Source organism: Acanthopagrus latus, chromosome 14 (genome assembly GCF_904848185.1).
Source record: "Acanthopagrus latus isolate v.2019 chromosome 14, fAcaLat1.1, whole genome shotgun sequence".
Lineage (NCBI taxonomy): Eukaryota > Metazoa > Chordata > Actinopteri > Spariformes > Sparidae > Acanthopagrus > Acanthopagrus latus.
The window spans coordinates 5,815,745-5,842,131 of record NC_051052.1 but is presented as its reverse complement, the minus strand read 5'-3'; the positions used below and the strand labels follow the sequence as shown (position 1 = coordinate 5,842,131).

Genomic DNA, 26,387 nt, shown 5'->3' with positions numbered 1-26,387 from the left:
GCAGAATGTTAACACTGCCTTTAAGAAATACTTTTAACATCATGCTTTTCATTACGTGTTCAGTTCAGAGGGATCAAGCTTCCTGTCTTTCTTTCCAAAAATGCGTAAAACAGTTAGATTTTCTTGGATTGCGGTGATTTCTAACACCGTTATGCCACATTCATGTGTTCTATGAAGTACACTGCAAACCAGAATCAATGTATCGGTCCAACTGCAAAGCACAACTGGACATGTGTTGTGTTTGCAGCTGTGTTGTGTTTGCAGTAGCTACAAATATAAAAGTACAGATAACTTTTGGCAAATAAAATAAAAAAAGAAATTAAAAAAAAAAAACTACTCCGCTGTTCCACTCCCAGCTAGGATTTCCCAAACGGTTTGGAACAACTGCTGAAGTCCTTTTACTAAAATATAATCAAAGTGTCAGTGGAATAGACAGAATTATAGCTTTTCCGTGGCCTCATTATTCACCAGGCCCTCATGAGAATTTTTCCGGATCTGCTTTATTTTACTTGGAGCGCCGGGAAGAGGGGCCGTCCTGTCCTTTCGTTAGCATCTCGTTAGCGGGGGGGCCCCTCTCTCCTGAGTGACCCTGCTCCTCTATACGTAGCGCCAATGACCAGCTTCACACACACACACACACACACACAATAAACAAAGACACATGCACGAGCAAACTATGTAGGTTATACAGTGCAGACACCGTCATACTGTATGACACATGCAAATGCATATAGGTGCAGTTCCACAGAAACATTATGTATGCATGTGTGTGAGCGCAGCATAGACTGTTGCATGTGTGTGTGGATGTGTGTGTGGGTGTGTCTGTGTTCTTGCGGTATGCTGTGTTTTTGTATTATATAACAGTACTTAAGATGTCACATTAGGGATTAGGTTGATAGTGACAGAGCTGCAGATTGCCACTGCCTGTGTGTGTGTGTGTGTGTGTGTGTGTGTGTGTGTGTGTGTGTGTGTGTGAACAGAGACAGACTTCTGACTCATCAAATAACTTCACCGCACATGCATGTAGCTTCATTATTCATCAAAATCAGAACAACTGTGCGCTTTCTGTTTTTTTTTTTCCAGACATCAGAACTCGAAACCGTTAGCTGTTAATTGTTCCCCGAGCTGTTAGACTTTGCCTTTTTTTTCCCTCTCTTATTTTCTGAAAAGGAGAAAGGAGAGGCAGTTCTCTTCCCTTCGCGCCGTCTCCAAACTGTGAAGAAGCTGCTGCTGATACGTCAGCAGTAACAACCCCTGCAAGTTCACCCAAAGAATCGCATTTAAAACTAATTAGAGCTGCACTAGCTGCAAAGTTTTTAATGGCAAGAAAAAAAGAAAAAAAATATAATACACCCACAAAATGGGACTTCAATAGGGGAAGGTGGTTCGGGCGTCAGGTTTTAGATGATGCAGTTAAAAAAAAAAAAAAAAGGGAAGTGTGGATCTGAACTCTTTGAGTTAGCAGAGCTCTGAAAGCCGTTACGCGTTATCTGGGTTGAATGTATTTTAAAGCGGCGCTAATCAATATTTCATGTGTTCATTTAATGAGGGCCTTTGTAGTGATGAACACACAGAGCCAGCTCTGCTTAGTTACACATTAAAGGGCCGTCTTTGTGCTGGTTGTTAGTTTATGGCAGCAGGCTCCATCTCTAAACTAACGTTAGCTACTGCTGCTGAGACGAGGGACTCGTACGTGAAGTCACATCCTTTGGATAGCATAAAAAAAATTTAAAAAATGGTCCACAGGCTTGTATAGGCAACTTTTCACATCACGTTATACTCCGCACATATATGGCCAATTAGGAGTCAGCGGAGCCAAAACGCGGCTAAAAAACATCCATTATGTAGCTTGCCAGACACAGAACTCCAAATGAATACTGATGTTGCTCTGTGTCTGTTGCAATGTGCAAATCATTACCTTTTTGCAAACACATTAGCTGAACAACTTAAAGCTGTACTGTGCAGGATTTCCCTAAAAGAAAACGTGTGACTAAAACAGAGGTAGTTCCTCCCCATCATCACTTATGACCCACTAGAATTGTGTGGTGGTGTCCATCTACTGAGACTATGCAATCCGCTTGTGCTGTCTTATTTTCTTAGTTTTTGGGGTTTTTTCAGGATATTTCTTGGCGTCACCCTTTGGGCACTGGGTGTCTCGCCCCCAGCCAATAATAGCGGGCAGGAGTGAGGTCAGGAATGCTATAAAAATTTACATCAGGTTACATCGCATGTCTCTGTGTTCTGCTCTCAGTCTGTCATCAATGTGTAAGGCGCTGCAGCTCTGTGTGTCCGTTTGACTGAGGGTGGGGCTGAGCTGCACATGAGCAGAGCAGCGAAGCAAAGCTTCTTCACACAAAATCCGGCTTCCTGCAGGTTTGGGTTTTTTTTTTCTTGTTTTAGTTGTTTTCTTGTGTCTCAGCAAGTTGTTACACTATCAGATCCAACATCAGCGGCTTTGCCATCACATGTGCAATGCTCCTGCTGGGATCTCTTTGTTGGATGAAGAATTAAAAAAAAAAAAAAAAAAAGCCTCAGTTTCACACTCCGCTTTGACAAAGAATGCAGAGCAACACGCTTCATCTGTCCCGTCCATATCTGCCCGGCTGCTTCCCTAATCCTCGTAAATCCTTCTCACAAGTCCTGCGAGCAAAACACTGCTGCCTTATAAGTGTGAACATGCGATGGACATCTGTCGGCAGCAGCCGCTCTCCGTGTCTCCTCCAGCGTGTTGGACTCTCGCTGTTTCGATCCTCGGCTCTCCTCCTCCTGTTTCATGCCATGAGGCAACTCAGCAGATTTGAGCTCCGACTGAGCACAGTGCACAGAGTCGAGGCTGATCGTCTGCTCAGTGACGGCCTCATTTGTTTGCACTGGTTATACACATAATATGTTGCATGATTAATGTGGCAATCTTTTATTGATGAGAAAAAAAAATGCTGCGAGTAGCAAGTTAAAACATTATATTATCAATTGTTAATGTTAACGAATGCCGTACAGTAAATACTGGTAATTGGCCAAAATGAGAAACGTCGAAAAGAAAACTTCAGATAAATGCAACATAATCTGATGTGGGACTGACTCAACACATAGTGAACGTATAAAAAGAAATATAACACTGACCCGTGCCTCATTGAGTCACATCATCATCATCATCATCACCATCATCATCATCATAACCGCAGTAAAGAACAGCCGCCTTTGCATTCCAGCTTTTCCATAATAAATACGTACGCGCTGTCGAAGCAGTGAATGTCAAATTAATGCATAGACGGGGATTCATTTCTAAAAAAAAAAAGGAAAAACATGAAACATCACTTAAAGCAGAGGAGAATTGAAGCGCATCATTTTCAGGCTGAGATATGTCGGCTGCTTGAGGTGAAAAGGGTTTAATGTCGTGCGGTTTATCAGAGACATCGAATCCTTTCAGATACATTTGAGAATAACTCAGCTGAGAGACTGCACATGTTAAACCAGATTAAAAACTGGATTACCAATCAAACCATTGTATGATGGAGGGATGCAGTTCGGCACGCACTGTAGCTCAGAGACAAAGACCGCAGTGTGTTTATATGCACACTCATTTTCCACCGTTATTTGAATCTGAAAATATTCAAACTTGTATACAGGTCACGTAAACAGCATATTCTGCTGTCTATCTATCTTGATATTGTTCTTGTTTAGTAGCATTCTTGCTTGTTGCTAACTCTGTCTGCTGTCGCTGATGATCAAGTATAAAGCAGCAAAAATGGAAATACCAAAGGAAAGTGCAGAAAAAAAGAGCAGTACTCAAGTAAAGGTACATTCCGTCACTTAACATCGGTTAGCACAGCATTAAAATAGATGTTCTACATTCTTCTACCCGGGTGTCACATGCCAACAGCTCCTCTTCATGACGGGTGGTGGATTGCGTGTTAAATTGAGATGCTAGCTCATCACTGTGTTGTACTTCGCGCCGACATTTCAAGTTCATCTCCCCGCATCGATTAAAAGGTGACACCTGAAGCCACCTTCTCTGCTCGAGCCCCATTTTCTGATTTACACTGATAGGATGCGCGTGGTTTCCGCCCATAAAAACCTCGCCCAGCGCAGCCGTAATTTGATGGCTCGGAATAAAGTCTTGGATCAGTTCTTTGGGAACCTTCCTGTGTCCACTTTGGCAAAGCTGCGGCTGTAAATAATGTAGTTTGCGGCAGCAGAGCCCACCGCGTCCCCATTTGCTGGCCGAACATTTGATAGAAGGCAGTTTTCTCCGGCTAAAAGCGCCGGATCCCACTTCATCCGTCTTTCTTTTCCAATCTCTTGCTGCCTCTCCCTCGCTCTCTGATTGTTTTCCTCCCTCGCTCGTGTCATCGCTCACTCCGCCCGCTCCTCTCTCACTCTTCGGTCGCCCTCCACCTCTGTCTCCTCTCTTTAATCTCTCCATCTTTCTACTATTTTTGGTCCGGGACGCATCAATTATTCATGACTTTGCATGGACTTTCTGACTAGAGAGCTATCAACAAGAGCCATCAGGGTCATCAGATTATACCTGAGTATCTACCTGTGACACGTACGCGGCCAGATAAGCATGCAGGCGCACACACACAAAAAGTTACAGTGCAAATGAGGGATTGTGCATAGACTCTGCTGCCCAGGGAGGAAGGTGGGCAGGTTGCGAAGTGTTGTTTTTCACCCCATGCAAACACAAGAGATTCAAAACAGTTTGGTTGAATTTACCTGAAATGCTCCTTTTTTTTCCACGTCTTAGTCACCCTGAACTCTTTTGCTGCATCTACATATTGCTTCACTTTGTACAAACCTTGGTCTCAAACACACTGCGGTGGTGCCACAAGGCCTTGGCTCTCTCTATATCAGTTTATTGTCAGGTACTACAGAAGAAGCAAGGCAATACTGCACAATAATGAGGACATAGGGCAAGAAAACGTGTTTTACAAAACACACTAAGTTAAGTCTAGGGAACAAAAACACCAAGTTAGGTTTGGGGAACAAACATACTCAGGTTTGGAGAGCAACAGCACTGAGTTAGGTTTAGAGAACAAAAATACGAAGTTAGGTTTAGGGAACAAAAACACTAAGTTAGGTTTAGGGAACAAAAACATGAAGTTAGGTTTAGGGAACAAAAACACTAAGTTAGATTTAGGGAACAAAAATACAAAGTTAGGTTTAGAGAACAAAAACACTAAGTTAGATTTAGGGAACAAAAATACAAAGTTAGGTTTAGGGAACAAAAACACTAAGTTAGATTTAGGGAACAAAAATACAAAGTTAGGTTTAGAGAACAAAAACACTAAGGTAGGTTTAGGAAAACATGGTTCAGATAAACCCTTTCACAAGAGTCATAAGGTCGTGACATGCAAAAACCTGGAACAAAACCAACCAACGCTGAATCAAATATTGCCACCCAAAAGCAGATATTGATCAGAGCGGACGGTGTTCCGGCAAAAGCCTAAGCGAGTCCCTCAGCCGTCAATACAGTCAATGGACTGAAAGCAAAACATGGTGAGAGGGGCAGAGGGGAAGAGCAGCAACCAGGAATATCAGGACTTAGGGCTGCATGAGTTACAGCTCAGCACAGCTCAGCGAATGAGTTACTGTTATGCAAGAGCTCAGTTAGCCCAGCTGGAGATCAGAGAGAGGGAGAGAGAGAGGGAGAGAGAGAGAGAGAAAGAGAGAGAGAGAAAGAGAGAGAGCAGCAGACCGAGTGAGCAGAGAGAGCAGGAGTGAATGAGCAGAGAGGAGAGGGCTGGAGAGGAGGCTGCAGCGAGTGAGCGCAGAGCAGATTACAGCTGGATCTAATGTATACTCTCACACACACGCACACACACACACTCTCACACACACACACACACAGGCATACACGGCCACACTCACTCCCTCACTTCCTCTCTTTCTCCGTTGCACCCCTTTGCAGCGCAGCGGCATCATGAGTGGCCACGCAGGCGGAGTTGTCCTCTCTCCGCCGAGGGAGTGAAGGCGAGGACAGACGGGAAGGGAAAAGAAGAAAGCCGATCAGAGGAGAGGAAAAGAAAGAGGAGGAGAGGGGAAAAAAAGTTTTCTCCAGAGGATCTTTCCATCTCGTACCGAGACCCTGGTCAAGTCCCAGCCCCTCACCATGAGGCTGTGAATCCCTTCTTCTTCCTTCCCATCCAGGTCGTCTTCTCCCTCGTTACCTGACCCCATGCCTCCGAAAGTGGGACCCACCGCTCTGTGCACAGGCACCCACCTCTGGATGCTGCTGTGCGCCCTGCTCTGTGCTCTGGTCCTGGCCCGTGGCTCCACTGTGAGCCCCGAGGGCGCACAGAGCACGGCTGCCACGTCGCTGCCAGAGGACTCGACCGGCACGGTGATCCAGCTGCAGCCGGACCTGCAGACCGAAGCCGAGACACAGACGGAGGCACAGACGGAGGCTGTGACCGAGGCGCCGACTCAGAGCACCACCGGCAACTACACAGGTTAGTCTGTCTGTCAGTCATACCTTCCTATCTGTGTGAGGTTTGACGATGATTTGGACTTGTGTGCAGACAGTTTGGAGCAAAAGTTCCACAAATCACCACCGAAAGAAATCTTTCGTGCCATGAAGTCAATGAGAGTTTGGATCCAACTTTTCCTTTGCAGCACCTCGTGTCAGAGCGAAAAGAGCGTTTGGTGCATGTTCTTTACTCTGGATACAGGATGAAAACTGCCCTTCGAAGACAGAATGAAACTGTGACTGGAGCTGATACGATCGGCCCGTTACACGGTGATTCAACTGATAGATGGATCATCATCAGTTGGACTATTGTTTAATCGTTTTACTCATTTCCAAGCAAAAATACCAAAAGGTAAATTGGTTTCAGCCCCTCAGATAAGAATATCTGCATGTTGTTTTAGCCGTCTGTGACAGTCAACTGAATCTTTTTGGGTTTCGGATTGTTGGCTCTATTCAAACACGTCAACTTCGGCTTCGGAAACCTTGAATTGTCACCGCAACAGTTCTCGTTATGGTCAAATGCAGCAGGTTGACTGGTCGTGCCAAAACTGCCGACTCCGTTACTCCATTGGATTCAGGTATTTAGATGGAGATGTTGTTGACTCTGTAACAGGATCAGATTGTGTTGCTACGCCAGCAAGCACCCTTCGTGATAGTACAAACCAAGCCGTTCCCTCACCAATCACAGAAAAAAGCATTTATATATATTTATGTATTGTACTGTATGTACTTAACTAAAATATAACCTTTTCTAACACTTGCCTTGAATTCGGTGTTTAGAATGGACCTAAGTTGGTCTCACTCGAGCACCCATCCAAGAGTAGACGTGCTTGCTCCAAAAGTTTCCGCTCTGTTTCTTTTATCCGCAGGCCGTCGCAAGAATTCACACAACCAGAAACAACTTTCCCCTCAAAACCTGCTGAGAAAGAGACAGAGCGCTCAGTCGTTGAAGAAGACGCGTGATGCCGCCGTGCGTGTACTCTGTTTCGCTTTCGATTGATAGTAAAATCCAATCACGTGTCAACTTGTAAGCAAGTTTGATGGTGTGACAGAGCGCATGCATGCGTGTGTGTGTGTGTGTGTGTCCCCTCGTGCATCTGTTAATCCCGTTCACAGTGCGACGGAAAACCCATCAGCACCCGCGAACACGGAGCTTTTGTCTCGAGTGTGAAAGGGTACGATCAGCAGTCGTTCTCGGGTCGGCCGTGGTCACATGTTCGGGGCTGTGAGCAGTGATGCTGGAGGGATCGCTACATTCCAACGGGTTGCCAGAGCTGAGGAAAATGAACATCAATAAGCAACATTTAACTTAAACCAATCCCAACTGATCAGCTGTGATGGAACGACGACACCCGGATAGACACACCTTCACCCCTTTTGCGGTGCGACGCTACGATGCACATTGGCGTGTGAGTCCTTTTCCGTCCGTCTCCACTCCAGCAGCGCTCAAACGTTGTTCACTTGGCAGTAAAAGACATAAGAAAGTTATCACTGTAACACTGACACCGGCCTTTATGCTGATTTCTGGCGCGTTTGTGATGTTGAATGTGACACGCCAGGAAAGAAGAGAGGCAAAGTCACATACAGGCGATGGGAGAGGAGTCAAACGGCTAATTCTTGTTGGTTTACCCACATGATGTGTTTTTTTGGTAGTCTGTATGGGGTTGATAACATTTGCGGAAGGTGTTGTTCGAGGGTTTAAAGGGCGTCATTGATGACATTTAGCCACTTTATGCATTCACGTTACAACACCGCTGTCGTCTGCGGCCATCTGCCTCCTCTATTGGTTGCCACTTTGTGCACTGGCAAATGTTGCTAACGCTGGCTAATTGCCAACAATAGCTAGGGCATTAAAGTATGCTGGGTTGATACTGTAGAACTCAGCCGGTCTTACATTTTTTCCTCAAACTGGCAGCTGCTAAGACTCCTGATACTGTCGAAACACGGGAACCACCTGATACCAGCGCTGTTATACCATTGGCTCACAAACCTTGTTAGAAGCTTCTGTGTAATTCTTACGCAGAGATGAACAAAACAATCATGTTGGACCCGACAAGCATTTACAATGATTGACTCACAGTCGTAATAGTCTGCATAAAATGCTATCGATATGACCCTTAGTTACTGGGAAGGTGGTATTGTGTATTATATCAACATGTCAAGGCTCCACACAAGTACAGAAGTACAAACCTGAGTGTTTCTGCGTAATTGGATTCATGTCGGAATGTGTTTTCTGTGTTTGGGAATACCGAAGTGTGAGTTAATGAGCACATGGAGCCTGTGTGTGTGTGTGTGTGTGTGTGTGTGTGTGTGTGAGGTGGCAGGTGATGCTGTTAAAGACGGTTTGTTATGTCCGGGCTGCAGCAGCTCAGCCTGAAGAGAAAGCTGCAGCACCGCTCGCATGACTTCCTCTCCACTGGAGCATGAGCCCCTCTCTTCTCCTCCACTCCCTCCATCCATTTCCCCTCTCGCTCGCTCTCCTTCCTGTGCTCCTCTCTGTCTCTCTCTCTCTCTCTCTCTCTCTCTCTCTCTCTTTCTCATCCATGGCCCTTTTTCTACTAATTGCCTTTTCTCCCTTTGTCGCTTTGCTTCTCACTCCTTGTTTTTTTTTTCTATTTTTTACTTCCTCTAAGTGTCTGTCACTTCCTATTTCTTCTTTTATGTCCCTCCACTGTCTCCCTCTCTTTTATTTTTCATCATTTATTCTTATGTCCCTCGCCCGCCCCCTTCTCGCTCACGTGCGTGCATAAATAGCCTACGGCGGATGACAAAATGCAACGCTCACGTGCCTAATACACTCATAATACACACTCGCACGCCGATACACACTCACACACTCACTCGCGCGCACACTGGAAACGGACGCACTCGGCCCAAACGGCACCAATCTTCTTAAAGGTTTAGAGAATAAACAACACAGTTGCTCGTTTCATAACGGCGGCTCTGTGTCTGACAGAGCAGGAATAAGCACTTTATACTTTAATAACACACACACACACACACACACAAACACGTGCGCACACAAGCGCACACAAAAGCACACAGAGGTGATCAGCTGGCTCGCCACGTAGCGCCACATGCATGAATTACGCCACGCCAGGGCTGTTTTTATGTGAGAGAGCTTCCAAAAAGGCCTAAATCCTGGAGGTGTGATTAACATCGGCGTTTCCCTAAACCGAAGTGTGTGTGTGTGTGTGTGTGTGTGTGTGTGCGGTATGTGTGCACAACAGCGTAAACTACTTATTCCGGCTAGCGTTAACAGATAAAAGCTATTCGTTTTGTTAACTTTTTTTTCCCCACCAGGTTTTGACGCCTATTTGACTCTCTCCTCTCCTCCAGGTCTGGATTACAGCTGCAATACTGTGCATTGTATACTAGCCATTTTAGTTTGAGCTCCCGGAGCAAAAAAAACCAATCCTGTTAAATATAGGGGGCGTTTATACGTGCAGAGCTTCTGGACACACAGTTTGTAAAGCAGCGAAATCAAAACCACTTAAGGGAAGACACAGCTGGAGGAGTTTATACAGCAGTGGCTCCCATCAGGTGAACTCAGATTCACCTTTCACCAACACCTCACCTTCCAAATGTGCTAATTTACACTGATTTCAATCAAACTAGGCGTCAGGTAAACTGAACTGAACGTTTGGTTAGGTTTGGTTAGGTTTAGGAGCCCAAACTGCTCAGGTTTGGGTTGAAATGCATGCATTGGTTACGACTGTTGTAGCTGGGGTTGTTTAAGAATGTAGAAATCAGCAAAAGCGCGCTAAAGTATCCAAACACAAGAAGTCTTACCTCCACTCCTCCGAAACAGACGAACGCACGGTGGCGTTCAAAGAGAAGAGATCACAGGCAAAACAGCCGTCACGAATGTGGCGCTGCATTTACTGTTCTGTCCTACTGGGCCAGCTGCAGAACATCAGGCCCATATACACCGAGCATTACCCAAGACCTCAGTCGCATGTAAGAAAACATCAAACATTATCATAATGAACGCAAACAGAGAACGTGGATATTGTTAGTTCTGGAATCGATTTTCCATTCTTGTGCAACTTGCTTACTAATGGCCTTGTGGAAGACATAGAGGCAGGCGGGTATGTAGGTACAGCTGAGACACCTGGACAGGCTTAGGCCTGTGACAGCCACTTCTTCAGAGCATTTTATTTGTTGCCTGCTGTCAGGATGTTAAGAGATTTTCAACAAAACTGTTTCTGCGCTAACTTACCAATTATATGTGTAATTAACGTACGTAAATTGGTGATGCCAGAGCAACGGCCGTTTAATTTCGGGATAGGCCGTTAGACAAACTGACTTTAGGTTCAATGAGACATTATTTGTGGGTTAATGTGTCCAAGAGTTACAGTTCATTCAATATGTCGACATACTGTATAGTTATTAATCAAACAGACCTATATTTTCCATGAATTAAGCTAATAGAAAGTAATAGATAGTCTGAATATTCTCATCCTTCCTCTCATCCGCTTACCGAGTCTACTGTTGTAAAATCAATAACACTGCTGAAGCCGACATGCGAAGGTTTAGCCCAAGGCACTGGATCAAACCACAGCTTTCAGACTCCATCAATACGGGCCGTGACTCATTATACAGCTCATCCAGGAATCCTCGCTGCCGGCCGTTCGTGTAAGTAAATCGACTGAGTTCTGCAATTGATTAACGCGTCCTCGGGTGCCCCTCCCTGGTTTTTACACTCTCGTAACCCGCGTTTTAATATCTTCTTCTGAAAATCCAAAAGCCGTTTTTTTTATGTCCATCTAAATCCAGCTTTTTTTTTTTCATCTTTGTTTCTCATTTTACAGCTGTCTTACAAACCCCTTTCCATCTCAGATCGATAAGAATCCATCTAGTTTTGTCACATCTCGCAGTATTCAACAGCTTTCATGCTGGATTTACTGCAACACGCATAATTTAATGCATAAACCGTAAAATACACAACATACGCTGGGAAGATGTACAGTATACATAGTACACACAAAAGCAATACATTTATTTATTACAAAATTAACTGCATTTAGATAAAAATCCATTTGAAAAAAAAAAGGTCAGTGAGGCTGCAGTTCAACACAGAGTTGCTATGAGCTAATTGCTAACACCAGCATGCTAACATGCTTAAAATGACCATGCTAAACAAAAAGTAGGAATTCGTAGACCAAGCTACCAGGCTAACATTGACATCCCAGTGCTGCAGCACTGTATCCCCCCCTTTGTCTAAAACGCTCTGTTTTAGCTCCTGTCTCTTTAAAGTTCCCCCCCTCCTAAACACCCAGTCTCCTCTGATTGGTCAGCTCACACAAGCCTGAATCAGCAGCGCTAACAACAACAGAGCAGCGCTGCTCAATCAGTTTTTACGTATCAAACTAGCTGCCAGTCGTAAATTACGCAAATGTGAGACACAGGGACGTAGTGTGAGGTCACTGAATCAAAGGCGGGACTACCGACGAGGCGTTTCAGGAGCGGCGTTTTCTGTGGGAGAGAGGAGCTTCTGTTGGTGCGGACTTTGGCCCTTTTATCTTTCGAGATCTTTTACAAGCACAAAAACATTACAGAACACTGAACGAAAGGAAAAAAAAAGGCAGACAAGGGATGCAACAAACTAACCCAGTAATCGATTATGTGTAATGAACAACACAGACAAATGAACAACCCTGAATTAAAGAGATCAGTAAAATCAATGGGAAGGCATAAAACACTCGAGAACAATAAATACAAATCAGTAAGCATCACTTTCTTCATAAAATGTGTACTTGTCTGCTACATTTCGCAATACTCTCCTCACCTTAAGTCAAAGTCAGACTACCTGTCCTGGTGCTGAGGGTGAGCAGCCACAGCAGTGCAGTTTAGAGTCCAGGCTGACCTCCTGCTGGTGCCCGCAGCAGGAATTTCAGCCTCAGAAAAGCCCTATGCCTGAAAACTAACACGGTAACACAACCTATTAACCTAAGAGTGTGTGAGGGTTAATGTTAGTGTAAATCCCCGAATGAAGCCTATATCAGTTACCTAGCAGGTAGTCTGCCTCTTAATCTTGCCAAGATGGAGTTTACTGTGAATCCTAATTGTGTGCGGTACTATTTTTTTGTTTTTATTCCCAAAATTAGATTTTGTCTTGACTCAATGCAGTTTTTTTTTTTGAGACAGTCCCTGAAGGAATGAAGCCCTCTCTTCTGTTACATTCCTACAAAAAAAAAAAAAAAAAAAAGAAGCACTGGAGTGTAAAGCAATGGTGAAGCAATTAAGTAGTCAGGGACCACGACCAAGCGCTTGAAGCTCCGAGTGGATAAATATCCTGAGAAGAATCCGGCTTCCTGAGCAAAAACGAAAAAGCGCCGGCGTTCAATTTCGGATACAGCAACATCGGCGACAGCAAGCTGCTTATTCTTCATTCTTAGTCTCTTTCGATGCCATCGTCAGCCAAAAGCCTGCAACGTAAACTTGAAATGTTACAATGCCCTTTAATCTGATTAGCTCGCAGGCAAAGCCAATTACCTTTGTCTTTTCCCGGCTATTTCGGGTACAAGAAATCCTGTTAATGACACACAAACTCCTCAGAATACAGATGCACACTTACTGGTAATAGGTCGATGCCAGTGTATTTTGAAGCCAATTACGTATGTCTGCTTGATTTTTTCTTTTTTTAGGAGTGCGTCGGGAGCTCTGAGAGAAATCTACCTTCGCTCAAGTGTCTCACATCGGCACTGCATGTTCATCCTGTACACAAAAGAAACAAATCATGATTATTTTGTAGCTTATGATCATTTTTTTTCTCCAAGATTTCTTTTTTGGACAGCAGCGAGACGGAGGAGCACTCTGGCAACGATCTGAACTTCAACATCTCTGCATATCAAACATGCATGACCCGCGCGAAGAATATCTGCGGAGACCCCGTACTCGAGGGCACACACACATAAGTACACTCTGTGCCAGGGGTATTTCTGTCGTCGACACACACTATCGTCACTCCTGAGCCCTCGGGGCTTGGCGAGCCTCAGACAAAGAGTTCCTTCTGTCTTCTGCCTGTCAATCCAATATGGCTGCTGGCAGCGGCTCAACTTCATTATTACCTTCCCACGGCTTAAAACCAGCACCGCTTGCTGAACAAAGTCGCCGGGGGAGAGTCTGAAAATGAGCCGTCTCCCCGTCCTGACGGCTGAAGCTGGATGGCAACAACTAAAGGGCACGAGGAACGAAAAGGGAAGACTCCTCCGAAAATCTCATCTGGACTGCGTTTTGGCATGGCGTGCCACATCAAACCGCGAGCTCTGTAGTTTGACAGTTTGGGAAAAGAACAGTCTCCGGTCCGTCTCTAACCTCTCCCGTCACGCTTCAACATCTACAGTAGATGTGTGGCCGGAGTGAGCGGCCCGTTAGCTTAGCCAAGCACAAAAACAGGAAAGTGAGAAAGTGCTAGCCTGGAGCTGGCAGAATGCAACAAAATCTGCACATCAGCACCCTCTCCTTTTAGAAATGTGCCAAAAGTGTAACATTAGCAACTTGTCATATTTAAAGGGAGTTAGCTTGTGTGCCAGTCGAAACACTGGGAAGTAACCCAATTTATTAAAACTTCGGCCTTTAGTTTGGATTAAACAAATAATTACTGAACATCACAAATGCTAGTATTTTGCGTACCATTATGCATGTGCTATTGATCTTCTCATACAAGTCTCGGCAAGAAAACGGAATAATTGTACTTGCACAAATGTTTAAGTATCGGTTTATAGTAGTCAAAAGAACAGATTCTAACTCTCCTCTGTGTTACATTGCACTCTGAGATTGATACTTCTTGGTACTTTTTGGTAAACTCTGTGTACACAATGTTCTCAATGCTCGTGTTCATGTGTAGAGAACCTGGTGAAACTACGAGCAAAGTTTCATGTTGTGCCGCGCCTTCTTGGTGTTTTAAAAATAGCGATTCTGATGCTATCGCTAATTTGCCCGCAGCACTCCCATTGAAAAGGAGTTTGACCCGAAAATGAAAACATGGCAAATCTTAAAAGTGCCTCTTTCATCGTAATTGTGCTTTTACACAAAGGTTTGACTCGGGTACATTCACAAAAAAAACCTAGGTTGCATTTTGGCGAGAGTTTCGCTTTAGGCCTTTGGTATCAACGTGTTTCAGGAATTTAACCAAAAGCCAACTGAAAGAAAAAAAAACATGACTTTTAGACGAGGGAACCAGAAGTGCAAAAATGCTGACTGGTTTCTGAGTTTCAGGGCTCGTCACTACAGCACTCTAGAGCAGGGTTGTTGGAAATGACAACACTTCTTTAAATACTTCTAGTTTTATTCCTTACATTTCCAGAAGTGACACCCACTGTGGCTGAAGATGCAGTGAAACCTTTGTACTGACAGCCTCCATTGGACGCTCAGCCAAGCTTGTTGAAGGCTGAAGGTCTTAAGACCATTGTTGCTGCCTCCTTGTATGTCGGTAAGGTTTAACAGGTAATTGGTGATGTCAGTAGCTCAAAATCAGCCCTGACTGTCCCTGCTCTGTTTAACTGGACAGATTATCCTCCATCTGATCCTGCCAAAGCTGCCAGTTAAGGGACCTGCCTACCGTTCAGCTTCTGCCTCTGGTTTCTTCAATCATCATAAAGTGTTAAGCCAAAAAAAAAAAAAAAAATGTGCCCACACTGATATGCTTTACTTCCCTCTAGCAGTTGGGACTCACTGTACACGAACGCTAAAGCAAGGATGAGGCAAACACGCATGTCTTTATGTGTTCGTAGGGGAAAAAAAACACACACACACACACTTCGCAAGCAGAGCAAGAGCCGAGGGGATTAGGTAATCTGTTGTGATACCACGCATCAGCGAGGTGCCACAGAAATAGATACACTGATGGAGAGGACGGAGAGGCCTGATGTTGTGTTGAGGCAGATCACGTAAAGCCGGGGCAGCTGGAGCGAGGGGACCAAAAAACACTCAAGGAGGAGAGGAATCCGACAGGAACACGAGGTCGAACTAGATGAAGTCAGTCAGCCGTCAGACTCGAGCGCCATCTTTCCTTAGCGTCAACTCAGACTTTTGGCGTTTGGTGAAGTCTGACTCAGATTAAATTTTTTATTATTTTTTTTCTTTAAACCATTTTTATCCAGGAGGAAGAGTGCTCAACGCAATGACGATGGCTTCTTCAACACCTCAAATCTCGGGATGTGAGCGTTAAAGCTTCACTTATCATCATCTGATTGTGTTTTAAGGGAAAAGTGTTTGTCGCAGTTGTGAACCCAAATAAAGTTACCACCTGACTCAGCAGTTCCCATTAGACCCATGCAGTATTTGGATGCCTTTCCGTTCTATGTTTAGTTCTTAGGAAGCAAAAGTCTACCGTTTTGGTTGAGCCTCATCGCAGCTAACTAGCTTCCCTTAGGAGTTGGTGGAGCCCCAAACAGAGCTAAAAGGAGAGGGATATTTGATTTACATTTTTGTCAGATACAGACAGTTCCGCCATCAATTATAGAAACTCTAAGTGAATGTTACTGTTGCTTTATGTCTGCCGGATGAACGTGTTCGCTACACCAACTGTGTGCTAATATGCGATGACGTGACAATGTTGTATTCACGGCTTGTCCAACTGCCAACAAGTGACCAAAAAATATTATCTAAACTGCTTTGAATATTAAAATTCAAATATAATCTATATCGCACATGGGCAAAATACAGCCCAGGGTCCAGTTCAAACCATCTTGGCCCACGACGTACACTACAGGAATACTTTCTTACAACACATTTCTTATAATTGTTTGATAAGATTGAGGCTTTATGAAGAAATGACCAGTTTATGGGGTGACTTCTTCAGTTTGGGGTTCATGAGGCAGGAATGTAAATAGAGTTAGTAAAGGTCCCTGCAAGTATACTTCAACAAAAACCAAGGGTGGAAATGGCATGCAAGCTTTATGTCACTGCGCTGTCTTAATGCATGTGTGCATGCCCTTGGTGCATGCCCTTGAGTGTATGTTTGTTCTGTTCACTCATTCTGTGCATGTGAAGGTGTGTGTGTGTGTGTGTGTGTGTGTTTGAATCTTTAATGCCGAGAGCCTAATCTTTATTTAATCACAAACTATTCCGAGTGCTTCCCCGATGGAGACAGGAGAAGAATACAGCGAAGTGGATGTTTGGCTGGTGGCGTCGGGTTGCCAGGTTTTGGGGAGGGGAGGGGGGGGTCCAGAAGTAAATTAGCACCCCACCGGAAGCTGAACACTTTGATTGGCGACCCACAGTTTCCACGATGACAGAGAGGCTTTCTGAATGGGGGGGCGAACCAACACGAGGGAGCAAACAGAGCGCAGAGTCAACACACACATACACACACACACACAGAACTAATGCAGTGCCCCCTCTGTGTTGGAAACACACACTACCTGGACTTCAGTACAGATTTCAGCCTGAGCCTACACACATTTTCTTTTCGGGCATTAACTCCCTTCGTTGGTGCCGGGCTCCGCTCGGGCTGCTCTGTTTGTCCACTCCACACTGGCGTTGTGTTCCTCTCTGTTTACTATAGCACGTCAACTCAGAGGGAGGTAGGTGTTATTTCAGTGTCTTGGGAGTTTGTAGGAATGGTTGAGGAGTTTTCGTGCCGAGGCGTGGCAACAGCCAGCGAAAAAACACCTCAGCTAGATTCTTAAAACAGAGTGTCACGTAATGCGTTGAATATTTTATTTGCCTTTATCGAGGTAAAGGCGTTCTCTTGGGCAGGCGAGTGTGTGTGTGGGTGTGTGAGGCGGCTTATGGAAGTGCATTCGAGACTTAAGTCCTGTGACTGTGTATGAGTTTCCAGACCAGCGGCGTACATATTACATACATTAGCTCATGAGCTAATGGTGTCTCACAAGGCATTGTTAGTGAGCTAACAGGCTGAATTATCATGCAGCTTTACTGGGCTTTTTTAGCATCTTTTAGCTTGTTGTTTTGGTTCTACAGCATGCAGCTTTGCAAAAAGTTCCAGTGAACATGTGACACGCCCCTCCAGCTTTTGGCCAAAAGGATCATTCCTGATGCTTTCTTTTGATAATTAACTATTAAAGGTTCAATTCGTAACAATTGACCACAGTCAAATTCAAAAGAGATAGGCGACAGAGTAACCACTTACTGTAGCTACAGTTAGCCCATTAGCTCGGTTAGCCGTGCAGCTAGTTGTCCATATTGGGTGAGTGTTTACACTGCTAGTGCAGGAGCTTTGGACCAGGACAAGTGCTTACTTTACTTTAAGACTATATCTCTTGGCAACAAAATACAACTGTTATTTCTTTATATTCTGTTGAGTATTTTAATGTTATAATGTTTTATATATTGCACTTACATAAGAATGTAAAAGAATTGGAATACATGAAGGGATAACTAATTTAAGGTGGACTTGAACAGACTGCTAAAAACACAACTGGAAAATTGTCAGCAAACTCTCTATTGGGGTTACTGTTCACTAATTTTACTGTAGTTAAAACAAGCTGCACAGCAAAGCCCAACGTAGTCCCAATAGATATTATATTGAAAGTTAATTTACCATACCAAATAATGATCCATGGCCCTATGTGGGCAGGAAATAGATAACTTGCTGCGCTGTGCGTCAGTCTTTGTTTTGGGACAGCTCCTGTTAATGAAATGAGGTCTGATGAACTCACCAGATAAATATCAGATAATTATTGAAAACAAACTAATTTTAATTAAACAGTATCATTCACACATTCATTCAAATGCAGATCACTCCTTGGTGTTCTTTTAGCAGGAGATCTGCGTCTCTCGAACACAGATGACAGGATTGTAACACTGACATACGGCACCATTTGTGTAGCAGTGAACACAAAGAAATTAGCTTGGCATTGTCAAAGAGATAGATTTATATGTATATGTCCAATCTGCATTAAACATGATGTGTTTTATCAGGAACAGTATATTTTATAGCCAGCCTGACCCCACCAGAAAAAGCAACAGCACTGGTTGTTTGTGTAAGGGGGTTTATACGACCAATGTTCACATTGGTGCCAACTTCTAGTGGCCATAGTGATTATGACTGGAGCAAAAGAGGAAGTCAGGTGATCTAGTATTAAGAGTAAGCCCCAGGAAGAGCACAGGGCCTTCAATCCAACTTTTGCAGTGGCCAAACTGTGTAAATACAACATTACGTGATGAACTGGGGTCCAAAAACACTATTTCCCATAAGCTTATATTGCCAAAAAATATAAAGTTTATAACTGGGGAGTTGAGCTTTTTTGGCCTTTTGTGCCACTGAGCAGCTTTCATATGAATGAATAGGGCTCCACCTCCAAAACTGTATCTAGATTTGAATTGGATGATCCATGGGGAGTGTTGGTGTTTAAACCACAGTTAGCATGCTAACTAGCTACACTGCAACACAACACACAACAATTTTGGGAGTCATAGGCAAAGAAATTATATTTAGGAATGAGGCTAATGAACCTAATGAATGAGATCAATCATTCTCTTTTCTATATGTCTTATTATTGTAGTATATCACAGGTGCTGTATGTGCATGCCGGGCCATGGCACAGACCAGGACGAAAACAATTTATGTTTTTATAAATCTAACTATATATTTCCCTGTTAGCTTGTGCTTTGAGAAAGACCTTTTGAATATAATAATATGCATCAATATGACACTTTCGTGTGCTTTTGTCTAAGGTGGTGGCCACCAGATACACACACACACACATGCAGAGTGATGGCACCAGCACAAGGTCTCTGAAGGGAAAAAAACAGAATGGCTTTTAGTTTCCCCTTTTAAAAGTCAGTGTGTCCTTGTTTCCCTGTACTGTAGCCATTACGCACGTGTCTGCTGTGTGTGCCTTGATTTGCAACTGTGTGTGTGTGTGTGTGTGTGAGGGGATGCTGTCATCTTTGCACAGGATCACGGGATCCTCTCCCTCTCTGTGTGTGTACCACTGCAGAAATCCTCCCATCTGTCGCTCCTAATCAGCAGAGAGCAGCTTGCATGTTCGCAGGGTCTTACAGTGGGATGACATCTCCCTCGCTCTCTGTGTAGACACACACACACACACACACAGATTACACTAATACTGACACAGCAAAGTAAACTGCAGCATCACATGCCCATCAAGCCACTACTCATTAAAGCATCCTATTAGCACAGCCAACACCATGCTTTAATTTTCAGTCTCAGTTAATTTCTTTTCAGAGCGAAAGCTCCTTAAAAGCTGCAGTGATTATTATTTTTACATTAACAATTGGAAATAAAATCCTATGTATGCTGTTAAAAGTGTCTTTCTCTGAGAATCCATCATAAGTATGTTGTGGTGTCTTTAAGCTCATTGTCTTGGATTTGCGGCCCCTGGCTCTGCTGTTTTGCTTCAGTCGTTAGCTGTGACTTGAGTGGAAAGGCCATCCCGCTAAATGGCTCATGCCTTACATAAGAACACATACATGCATTGCACTTCCTTCTGCAATGAAGCCACATGAGGCCTCTGTAGAAGTCTATCAGCTAGCTACCTGCAGTCGTTACAGCCAGCACAAACATGACAGTGTTTTGCAATTCAGCATACTGATACAATATCCATACAGATGTCCAACATAATGGCCTTAACAAAGTACGAATCAGAGAAGTGGACTTTTAAGGCCAGAAACTCCAGCATCTGGCCGAGCGATTGCTGAGTCATCGCTGATCAGTAACCCTGTGTAACGGCTGCAGATCATACGGTCGTCATGTGCCGTGGTGCAAGGATAAACCATGCCTTGTTTTCCTTTTGAGGAGGATCTTTTGTGGGATGTTTTGTGCCGCTGGCGACGCCGTAGATTTACATGAGATTTCCTGAGAGCATCAAAAATCCCCAGCAGCGCAGTCTAACAATAGCCGCTGTATCACGAGACCTCTCTGAGGTATTTGCGTATTTGTGGCATGAGGAGGATAAAAATAGCCCTTCTCTCTCGCGTCTATCTGTCCGATGCAACCCGCTAATCTCAGCTCTCGGTGTAAATAACAGACGTTCTGGACCGAGCTGCGTCTCTGCTTGACAAGAAAGAGGGAGAGAAAAGAGAGAAGAAAGGGAGAACAGCTAGAGGACAGTGTTGGAAAGAGGTGTAGAAGCGGGCATGAAAAAGGGCAGGTAGAAAGAGTGATTAGGACAGAGTTGTTAGAGATTTAATCTTCAACAAGGTTAAAAGATTTGCAATCATATAGTCATTTATTGAGCCTGATAACACTGAACGTTATCCGCGTCTGACTCAAACAGAGGCCTGTTTCAAAAAAACAAAACGCTAAAAATCCACCAAGGGTCAACAATCCACACAAGCAAGACGAATTTCAGTTTTTGACAAATGAAAGTGATTTATACTATTTCTAGAGGGACAAAACTCACATACCTCCTCTAATGTTGTGTCCACTCAAAAAGCCCGGAAAGGTAAAAGTGTTTTACAGAAACAAATTGTGGTAATTTTTAAATTTTTTTTGCTGTGATTTCAATGAGATGATCAATCTCACAATCGTGTCTGTACAGTAAATATAAAGCCAGCGACCTGTTAGCTTAGCTGAGTGTAACACGAAGACTCCCTATATAACAGACACTGAGCAGTAAATTGAGACTTCTGACACCTATAATGGGTTTGTATCATGATGGAGAGTTGTGAAATTGCTTTTCTTAAATGCAACACGTTGCATTCGCGGATTGTTTGCAGTGGTGTGTCTTTTGAGACTTTCAGGTTGGAAAGCAACTGGGGACGAATCATATCGTAGTCCTCTAAAAGGTGTAGGGGAAGCTTCCCGCTCTCCAGCCAGTAGCTGCTGCCAATTGTTCCTCTCTGTGCTTTACGTTTAAAGGACTTTTATCAGTTCAGGAGTCCTCACATGTGAAAGTCACAGAACAGGGAGTTACACTGAGAACATCCTGTTCTTGCTGAGAGTCAGATGAGAAGATTGATACCCCCTCTTGTGTCCGTGTGGTTGATGCATAGCTGCAGTCAGGAGTCGGTTATCGTATCAGTCGGAAACACTCTGTCTGCTGCCAGTAAAATCTACGTACAAGAACCTCGCACCTTACTTGTCACTAATGTTGAATCTTTTCAAAATCCTTTAAACAGTTTAAACGTCGCTGTTCAGACTTTGAGAAATGTAATATTAGTCACAAGAACCTGTCTGGTTCCCCCTTGCTTCCAGTCTTTGTGCTAAGCTAAGCTAACTGAATCCTGGCTCCAGCTTAATATCTACATCTTCTCATCTGACTCCTGGCGAGAAAGCGATATAGCATATTGATCTGGCAAGAATCAAAGCAGCTCCTCTTTCTTATTTGTGCCTCTCTCTCTCAGTCACACGGTGTTTGGCCAATCAATGAAGTGACCTGCATCGTCTCCTCTCTCCCTCAGGCCTGTCCTGTATCCCCGTCCTGCCGCCACGTCGGGGCTCCTTCTACGTGGAGACCGGCACAGGCGTGTCGATCGGCAGCGTGTTGGCCTTCTGGTGCAGGGAGGGATACCAGCTGGTCGGCAGCGACAAGATCTACTGCAATGTCAGGAACGGCAAGCCGCAGTGGAGCAACTACCTGCCCGTCTGCGAAGGTAAGCGCCGGGGTTTGATTTGGAGTATCAAGTCGATTTTTTTCAGCCCCACTGATGTTTCCAAATGAGCACTCGTCTTAAGCGAGCTTTCTGAGTTCTCGGCCGGACTCGCTTTCGTTTCTCACATCCGGCTGCGCGTGAAATCCGGTTGCAGCTCGCGTGTAAAACACCGCCGGTGCACTGGCGCAGCACCTCGTCATGCTCGGGGAACACGTCTGACTTTTCCTCTCGAAAATTCAGACGTGTGAAATCAACCTCCCGCTGACTGGGGGGGAAGAGGAAATGGGACAGATCTGTGTTGCACTCAGAAAGCAGAGAAAAGGTCAGACGGACTGCACAGGGACGATATATCCATCAGTCCGGGAGAATACGTTGGAGACATGCTGGAAAAGTGCACAAGCGGTTGCTTTTTAGGATGTTGGGAACATCTGATGTGTTTGTCCACTGGATGCATTTGTGTGATTGATTTACTGTCTGGCCAGAACCTGCGCCGAGGGCAACCAGAGAGCTAAAGTAGAGACGTGATATTGAAATCTAGTCTAATTCCTCAGCTGGTAGGTGGCAGCATCTTGCAGGCCGCTGCTGATTTCTGTCGATAAACTTAAATCTATATTTTTTCCCCCCATCCCACAGCCATCCCCAGACCAGAGGACCGTGGTCTCAGAGTGGCCGTGTTGGCTTCAGTCGTCAGTGGCATCGTCATCCTCGCCATGTCCCTGTCCTTCCTCATCTGCTGCCTGCAGGAGCGATCCAGTCGGGACCGAGCCAAGAAGGAGGGACGGAGCAGGTAGGGCTGGAGAAAGGGCGGTCATAAGTAACCCTCAACTTCCCGTTGTCAAACGTTGCAAAACCCCTGAGCTGATGAGGATCTCCCCATCTCAGGCGCAGGGAGAAGCGCTCGAACCGTCGCAGCGAGTGTTGGCTGGAGAGAGAAGAGGGGGAGTGGGAGGCGTTCCCTCCCCCAAAGATCTTCCATCTCTCTCAGAGGATGAACCCCCGCCTGGCTCCCGACAGCCCCCTCTACCTGACCGGAGGACTCAGCGGATACGAGAACAGGGGTTACCAGAGGTAAAGTGGCATCGTCGCAGAGAGCCAAACACGCGAACACCAAATCAGAATCGTTTAGAAAAGCGCTATCTCTCTCTCTCTCTCTCTCTGTCCCTCACACAGGAGTCAGGAGAGTTTGCTGAAGGCCTCCATGCCGGGACTGTACCGCTCCGAGTCGCAGCTCTACCCCCACGTGGTCCTGCAGAGGGTCCCCACCCCAACGGCGCCCTCCGCCCCGTCCGCTCCGTCCGCCCCCCTCTACCTCCACCTCCCCTCCTCCGCCTCCGCCGCCTCCTCGCCCGCCCACGGCCAGCCCCACATGATGCCGCAGTATCCCACCCCGACCTACCCGCCCAACCCCAGCACGGCCGTGCCCGCCTACCCCCATCCGACGCCGGCGCCTATCTACCCCAACCCTAATCCGACACCGCAGCGGCCATGGCAGTAGCTACGTCTTCCACTCCCTAGGCAGTAAAGAGAGAGCAGCCGGTGTAGAAGCTCCCCCTTTCGCTGCATGCTTGGTGATCTTCTCCTGGATTTTGGAACTGAACACTGGAATTTTTCCTAAAGTCTTACTTGGACTGCTGCTGCTGCTGCACTCTGCAGGAGGAGGTCTCCGGAGGAAGTCTTGATTTCTTTCGGTCATCAGAAAGTACAAGAAAACTTCAAGCAGCCGGTCAACAAGGGAACACAGGAAGCCCAACTATGAAGTGTGCCGCTGATGAAGGAATAGTGACGGATCGTAAAGGACTTTGACTGTTTAGGCAGCTCAGATCTCTCAGCAGTGATTGATTTTTTTTAATAGATTATCGTGAAGAGAAGGACACCTATCAGCCCTCCTGACCTCCACATAGACTAATCTAGACATATATATACATGTATTTTTTTTTTGCTCTAAAACTAAAGACTTAACAAGAACTTCTGAAATCTGTGGGTCACTTTACAGTTCTTTGTTAATATGTCCCTGGTGTTTTACCGCACTGTATGGAGAGAATAGTCTGACTGTAGGGAGTAATGGGTAGCACACTGTGATTAGAATGTCGTCATTGTTGCAAACTCCTGAACGCAGCCGACTGTTTGTGGGGATTTTAACGACAGAAAAGATCCTTTTGAACCGATCCTTTCTTTCTCACCAAAACTTGACGACTAAATGTAATGTTTTTATTTTTTATTTTTTTCTGTCCCCGTCTTGTTTGTTTTTCCCTGTCTGTGCTGCCGCAACACACTCTGTCACATAATTATTTATGACAAAAGCTTGTTCCGCGGTCGGGCAGCTTGACTGGTGAGCTACTCCGGCGAAGTCATTCAGGGTTCCGCTGATGGATTCAGGAAAACATGCCGAACGCACGTGACGAGGATACAGGCCGGCGGTTTAGACCTGGGCGGAATAATGAGCGCAATTAATTATCACGACTTGAATCGATTCGAGTCCGAGTTTGAGTCCTGAGATCGGGTCGGGCAGCAAGTTGTTAATCATGCACCAAAAATGTACTTTCTCTTGGGTGACGTAACCAAGGTTCTCTGAAAACAAGCCAGGCACGCTGTGAGGCCGCCGTTTCGTCCTCCTGACGCGCCAGAAAACTGCACAGACACGCACTGATAGGTAAAGTTTGAGCAGGAGGGCGGAGCATCTCTAAACCGTGTCGACCTACAAACTCTGGTTCACTTGAATTCTCTGAACTTATGGATTCTGCTCCTAATGTCATTGTGTTTAACTGAATGATGAACCGTGAAACCTTTACCATCCCCTTGTCCTATGTACATGCATTTTTAATCTTCATATTTTTAGTCAGTTTACACTCTAGCTGTTCTTTATATTTAATAGAGGGACTCGCGTAAACACTAACGAATCTGCACTTTACATTTTTTGAAGGGGGGGGTGGGTTTAAACAGCTTATTACTGAGCTATGTGTGTTGTGTAATAATAAGACTGCCATACAAGCTGAATAAAGAGACTTTTGTTTAGTCGAACGGCTCGCAGCGTGTGTTTTCAGTGTGCGCTGTTCTGACAGAGGAAGAGGAAGAGGATAAAATAGATGAGGGACGGAAGGAAATAGATGAGGGAAGAAAGAAAAGGAGGGCGAAGTGGGACATAATTCATTACGGTGTCATGACAGCTGAGAAAATGACCTCATTTACCTGCAAGAGCTACAGCGACGCCAGAGGAAGACGGAGCGGTTTCGTCTGCCTGGACTTGGCTGACACCTACTCCATGGGAGCATGTCGGCTGGACACCTGACGTAGCAGTGCATAATAAGATCGTGGGACGCTTTACTGACGGACGTGCTCAGTGTGACACTGATCAGAAGTGAGAAGCAGACGCATGAACATGCCGATTCTCTGTGTAATCAAGAGGAGGAAGGGTTCGTTTGAAACATGCCCAGATTCTCAGATTCTGATTCTGCTCCATCAGTCTGGCATTTCAATCATCTGTTTCACTGAGATATACAACCTGGCCTCAGTGTTGCGATGTAGCGAAGCTGAGAGAATGTCAATGTCAAAGTTTAGTATATTTAATTAATGGGAAAGTGTGTTTTCTAAGCCCAAAAAAGAGAAAAGGTTTTCATCATAAAATCAGGGCTTGAATAACAGAATCTGAATATTGCACTCAGTAGTGTCATAAACATATATTTATCTGTTTAATGGTGCAATTTGTATGAATGGGCCACTTCAAATGGACTTTAATTCATACTTACAAGGTAGCATACTACCACACTAAACGCTAACTGGTGCTAACTGTGGCGGGAGCTAGCCGGTTAGCTCAGTTAGCAGGTAGCAGTCCAGGCCGGCCTAGCAACAGGCCGCTAAACACGGCTACACAATAAATGGACGTCATAACACAAAAACTGTTACTCCTCTGCATTCTGATGATAATTTCAAAAATTCTTATTCTTGCTGCACCTTTTTAATGTTGAAGAAGAAATACAAGTTTTAACATTGGGCCAAAGATGTCTACGTTTTCCCCTGTTTGCCTAGCGTATCAATATGACAGGTGGCCAATCTGCACGATCTGCATGCAAAGTGAAACTGGTAGTAAAATCAGGCAGTAGAACAGAATGCAAGCCATGAAAATCAATGCAAAGACATGCGTACAACATACAGTTTTGCATTGAAGCGTGGAAAATCCGCACCTGCTCATTTGTTTCCGTCTGTGCGCGGGCTGAAGAGGCTTTCGGCGTGCGAGTACGCAAGAGCTGACCAGAGTGGAGACCGAGGAGGAGAGGGAACAAACAAGACGTGCAAAGAGGTAAGCCGGACAGGGGAGGGAAATTTAGATTGAGTGGATACAGTGTATGTTGATGACTTCTATTCTCAATTGACTGTGAATGGAATTTATGCC

General features: G+C 45.0%; 1 protein-coding gene across 3 annotated transcripts in view; it reads left to right on the top strand.

The window, feature by feature from the left end:
- zgc:162331 (uncharacterized protein LOC793007 homolog) overlaps window positions 1–25,097 on the top strand; it is a 35,413-nt gene extending 10,316 nt beyond the window's left edge. The window contains exons 3-8 of one of the 3 annotated variants that reach the window (XM_037121025.1): window positions 2,252–2,373; window positions 5,912–6,452; window positions 21,809–22,000; window positions 22,634–22,787; window positions 22,883–23,068; window positions 23,171–25,097. In XM_037121025.1, the coding sequence (XP_036976920.1) occupies window positions 6,179–6,452; window positions 21,809–22,000; window positions 22,634–22,787; window positions 22,883–23,068; window positions 23,171–23,495 (1,131 nt within the window). In that variant the 5' untranslated portion in view covers window positions 2,252–2,373; window positions 5,912–6,178 and the 3' untranslated portion in view covers window positions 23,496–25,097. The remainder of the gene's footprint in view (window positions 1–2,251; window positions 2,374–5,911; window positions 6,453–21,808; window positions 22,001–22,633; window positions 22,788–22,882; window positions 23,069–23,170) is intronic. The other 2 variants (XM_037121024.1, XM_037121023.1) reach the window with 2 other exon arrangements.
- Window positions 25,098–26,387: the final 1,290 nt, after the last annotated feature.